Source organism: Lactuca saligna, chromosome 6 (genome assembly GCF_052625555.1).
Source record: "Lactuca saligna cultivar CGN05327 chromosome 6, ASM5262555v1, whole genome shotgun sequence".
Lineage (NCBI taxonomy): Eukaryota > Viridiplantae > Streptophyta > Magnoliopsida > Asterales > Asteraceae > Lactuca > Lactuca saligna.
The window spans coordinates 107,212,314-107,217,464 of NC_136422.1; the positions used below are offsets into that span (position 1 = coordinate 107,212,314).

At 37.4% G+C, this 5,151-nt stretch overlaps 1 protein-coding gene across 1 annotated transcript; it reads right to left on the bottom strand.

Moving 5' to 3' along the window:
• Nucleotides 1-221: 221 nt before the first annotated feature.
• On the bottom strand, nt 222-4,352 carry LOC145002813 (SAC3 family protein B-like). Its single transcript, XM_078962004.1, has 12 exons — nt 4,096-4,352; nt 3,608-3,794; nt 3,321-3,509; nt 3,020-3,217; nt 2,696-2,955; nt 2,516-2,616; nt 2,214-2,429; nt 1,797-2,024; nt 1,399-1,490; nt 1,214-1,307; nt 1,030-1,122; nt 222-959 (listed from the first exon to the last, which is right to left on the bottom strand). Exons 2-12 carry the CDS (start codon nt 3,715-3,717, stop codon nt 222-224), a joined length of 2,319 nt encoding a protein of 772 aa, XP_078818130.1. The 5' UTR covers nt 3,718-3,794; nt 4,096-4,352.
• Between the last annotated feature and the right edge of the window lie 799 nt (nt 4,353-5,151).

Below are 5,151 nucleotides of genomic sequence, written 5' to 3' on the forward strand. Positions count from 1 at the left end.
GGGGCGAGTATCATCAATGCTCGGTGGTGGATCTTGCTTGCCGGCTAGGGATTTATGATCAACCTTTGGTTTCAATGAACCTCTTTCGGGCCTTTTTGGCAACCACTCACATGGTGTTTCCCGATGGGGTTACTAGCACGGGTTGGTGGAATACTATAGGGAATAAAGTTTATATCCCGAAGGGAGCATCCGATCCCCGACCCACCGCCTCATTCACCGCCTTATTTCCTCAATATCAGTCTAAGTTTGGCCTCAGCAACTTCTTCAACTACAGAAGTATCAACTTCCTCTTCCACTTCCTGAATCACATTTTCAGATTCTTCTGGTTCCATGTCCTCAACAAAAACAGGGTCCACCTCCACCACTGAATCTTCAACCAAAACGGGGTCCACCATAGGCGGAACTTGTGGCGGCATTGCAAATACATTTACCGGGGTATGCTTCTCCAGAGAATTCCGAAACCGATTATCAAAACTCGGTTTCCTAACATCTTCTTGAGATGCATCGGGTAATTTATTAGTTTTAAAGATATTTTTAAACATATTCCGAGGTGAAGGAGTTCCGATTCCAACTTCCACGTCATTCCGTCTTTCAACCACCGGAATCGTGAAAACCGGCGGCTGATTGACAGACGGACTGCCGCCATAAACCGCCACGCGGTTACGGATGACCTCAGCAAAACTCTGAGTCTTCTTTGGGGAAACCGGTGATTTGACTTGTGTTTGAATAGAAGCCTTTCGTGGGGCCCGTTTTGGAGGCTCGGGAGTTTTGATTGGAATTGGAGAAGATAAAACATCATCCATAATTGTTGTTGATCTCTTGAGATGAACAAGTTTTGAGCATTTTAAAGGGTATTCACTATCGGTGTTTAGAAATTGTCCTTCTTTAACCATATATGGCTCGTCAAATTCTTTTATAGAGAATCCATGATATTCCAAAAGATCTTTCATGTTTTCTTCCTGAATTCTATAACCAAAAGAGCATAAACAAATAAAATCTCTTTTCAATAAATCAACCTAGAGAAATTACCTCCATTCCGAGCCATTTTCCAATTAGGGTTACTGGTATGCCTTGGTTGTTTTGAAGGCCACTGTGTAGAGAAGCAAGTGCTTGAGTTCTTAACTGATAAGATCAACATCACATAATAGTCAAAATCAGAGAGGCTAAAGCATTAAGCATTAAGAATAAGAGATAAGAAAGAGTAAAAATAGACCTTGCCAAAGTGAGCATGCATTAAGCATGCTTGAAGATAGGTTGCTTTCCTAAGCAGACGAAAGAAGGTTATAAAATTGCCAGTTCTACAGGCTCTGGAAGAATAAAACAAAAAAAAGATAATGAGAGATTTTAAATTGTTAGAAAATGTATAAAAGTTTGGATTTAAGAGAGTAGATAGAGAACCTGGCTACATTACGAGCAAATAGAACTTCTTCAGCTTGTCGTATGCCAGGTGTCATCTTGGCAAGATCAAGTGATAATTCTGATGGTTCAACCTATAAAGATTTCCATGTTTAATTATTTATTTATAACAAATTTTGCTTGCAGAAAAAAAAAAAAATTGAACATAATAATTAAAGGTATATATTTTTTAGCTACTTTTAGAAAATAAAACTGTAAAACCCTAGTGTACTTTCATTTATTTGTTTCTTACTTTAATTTCTTTCTATTACAGCATTGTAGTTTGAAAAAAAAAAAAAAAAAATCTTATTAAGACATTGTCTGTAAAACTCAACATTGTAATTTTTCTTATAAAGAAATTGTATTTTGATAAATCTAACTCATATAAAAAAATGACTTACCTTGTAGCCAGGATGTTTGTCCAATTTGAGAAGTGCATAATAACCTCTAAATTCTCTTTCTGTAGGCACCTCTATTCCTTTCTTCCTATGATCATCATACAACTGAAACAACTCAACAGATGTTTTGTTCATCTGTTCAATGTTGAGATGTGCATCGAATCCCTCTGCAAATCCTTCTCCTTTCGTATATTGGCATAATTCATGCATTGCTATTATATGAAGCCGTATCTGAAACCACCAATAATTTAACAATTCAAAACAGAATTATGAGGATGACAAGGGCATTCACATCTTAATAAACAGAGACATAAAGTAGAGATAGGGTTATGATTTGAAAAAACTCCATCTAAATCTAAAAAGCATAATATTGTATAAAGATTGGTTGTTTAAAAAGTACATTATGAGGCAAGAACAAACCATCTGCTCTAGCATTGTAATAGCACCAAGATTGAAGATATGCTGCATCCTTAGATCCATCCTGATTGCCCTCATTCTGTCCCATAAAAAGTTGTATAAACCAAGAAATCGATCATCATAGGATTGATCCAACAAGTTTAAAAGATAATCCATTGTCTTTTGCAGGATTGACATTGGTCTTATCAGTGCAGCTTCCCTCTCAGCTGTCCTAGTGTACTTGAAATAAGTAAAAATAAAAATTTTAATTATACATATTACAATCAAGAAATATAAATAAAATAGAATTCCAAACATCCTCTTACCTTCTTAACTGCAAGAGATTCAGTTGTCTGATTTCTATCTCCATCCAAACGTTCATATTGATCAAGATCTCCTTTCCTCTCTCGCTCTGCTCTTTCTTGCTCTATATAACAATAAAAAAACAAAAATTAAATTCAAGGCCTCAAGGGCCTTAAATGGTATTTCCTTGAACAAAAAGATACCTGGACACATATCTGGACAAACTCCAGTTATAACAGTGGATGATGAATCTTGATCTTCAGAATCAGTTTGTATATTGGCATTGCTATTACGTAAATGCCCTCCCATATCTGAACCTTCCATCATAAACTTTCTTTTGTCCATACCCAACTGATCAATCTGCTGCCTCTTTTGGTTTTGGTTTTGGTTTTTATCGGTTGACTCAGGTTGACTAAGTTCATCTCTAAATCGGGCCAATCTTTTCGCTTTAGCTTGCAATTCTCTGTAGTAGATTCTGTAAGAAATAGAAAAGTCCTTATATATATATGTTTAACTCAATAAGTTACCTTTCACTGTCATCAAGAACAGGATCATTTGATGTTGTAAAAGGTAATCTGCTCCGTTTTGGGACAGGGATATCACTTGGATTGATTGCAGGTGTTTCAGGTTTATCAAGATCGGTATATTGTGGAGACCAAATATGATTTTCTGGATCAGTGTAAGGATTGCGCCTTGCAGTTGATCTTGGAGGAGATACAGAAGGCCTAGAAAGAGCACAATAAGAATATTGTTCATTGTTCAATAACCTGAATGATGATAGTAAGTGGAACTGTTATCTTGAAAAGGAAGAGAAAGAAAGTAACTTGCCTCGCTACAACAGTTCTTGAGTTTTGCAGGATGTCTTTATAGGTAGGGAGTAAAGGTGGTGATCTTGTTCTTTTCAAATCTTGAACTTGATTTTTGGCAGGAGACTCAGCTCTAGGGTTACGTGATGGATTAATAGGTTGTAGTGCAGAGCCTTGATGAACTTGGGGTTTTTGAGAAGAAGCATTGAACCTAAGGAGATTAGAGCTATTAGTGACTTCTAAGATACACTTAAAGAGATTACTCATACACATAATGTAAATCAGACAGAAATCTTAAGAAGACGATACCATGTATATGGTGATTGGGAAGGAGGTCGGAAACCAAAGGAGGGTGGTTGTTTTTGGGTACCAGTACCAGTACCAGGACCTGAGTTCTTGTCAAATCCCTGAGTCGACATTTTAATATTTCATTCGGGAAGTGTGTGTCCTGCACTGCATCTCTTCACTGTTTGAGTATCAGAATGACGAACATGACCTACACAGAATGTATGTCGATCTCTGTTTAGTAACAAATTTCATATAAATCATAACTCAAAGGACTGTTTGTGAAGGTGTAATGAGGGTTTTCAATGCCTATCGCAAATTGGAACCTTTTTTTCATTAACTTGTCGTTTTTCAAGTTTCTTGAGGGATTTGCATTCCAAATGGTCAGCCACGGCTGAGTTGAAGAGAACAAAATTTGCTTATAGCAAACAATATGAAATTACGAATGTTAAACACCAACAAATTAATTTTAGCTTTTGTCAAAATTGACAACGGATTAGATGAAGACAAACCTGTGTCAAAATTAACGGGGAAGGTAGAGTTGTTGATTTGAGGATGAACCATCAATTTCACACTTTAGGGTTTTTCTTTGGCTCGTTTGAAATGGTGTCGGAGAAGAGCAAGAACGAGCGAAGTGTGCGTGTGCTTGTTTCCGTAATGTATTCTGGTAAGAACTGAAGATCCAGAGAGATTGTAACTCTGACTCGTGTAAAATAGGATCAAACATGTGTTAAAATTGGGTAAAATAGATAACTACATGTGTGTTCTCGGGTGTTAAAACCAAAACCCTAATCAATTTACAACTTTTGATATTCAAAAAAGAAAGAAATAATCAAATATGTTAGCGGAGGGAATCAAAAATGGAAGATATATTTAATTTATTATATTCTTTTACTTAAAATTTAGGGTAAATTACACCAATCGTTCCTCGTGCATGTGCCCAAAAGCATGTTTAGTCCCTATTTTCAAAAATTAACTCGGACCGTCCCTCGTGTCATTAAAAGTTGCACGCTTCGTCCCTAACAAATTATTGTGTTGCGGTTTTAGTCCTTGCTGGATCTGAAATGACTATAATGCCCTTTGTGCATTTGTTTTCCATTAACTTTAATGTTATTATTATTAGTAATTTAAAAAAGAAAAAAAGGCCCCTGTCCTACCTTCCCACCCACCTCATCGTCTCCTCTATTGATATTTCTCTTCCTCTCGTCTCTAACCTCTTCTAAGAAACCCAAAACCACCATCCTTAAACCATCACTGGCAGCTACTCCCTCCGACGACCACTCCCTCAGGTGGCTATTCCAATCATCGTCCCTAACCTCCAATGAAACTTCTCTCTACATCCATCAACGTCTAAAGCCACTTACAACATTGTCATCGCCACTTGAAAATGTCGATCTCTACCTGTAAGCCATCGTCACCATCTCTTCGCCGGAAACCCTAGATCGTCAGCCATCGTCACCATCTCTTCGCCATCTCTTCGCCGGAAACCCTAGACCTGTAAGCCATCGTCACCATCTCTTCGCCGGAAACACTTGAAAATGTCGATCTCTACCTGTAAGCCATCGGCA

What these genes read in the sequence shown, in the direction of transcription:
- LOC145002813 (XM_078962004.1), bottom strand. Translation starts at nt 3,717, where the DNA reads ATGTCGACTCAGGGATTTGACAAGAACTCAGGTCCTGGTACTGGTACT. An exon ending in GTTCTTGATGACAGTGAAAG is followed by an intron (nt 2,956 to 3,019) that starts GTAACTTATTGA and finishes AATCTACTACAG; the next exon opens with AGAATTGCAAGCTAAAGCGA. An exon ending in ACAAACATCCTGGCTACAAG is followed by an intron (nt 1,491 to 1,796) that starts GTAAGTCATTTT and finishes AAATCTTTATAG; the next exon opens with GTTGAACCATCAGAATTATC.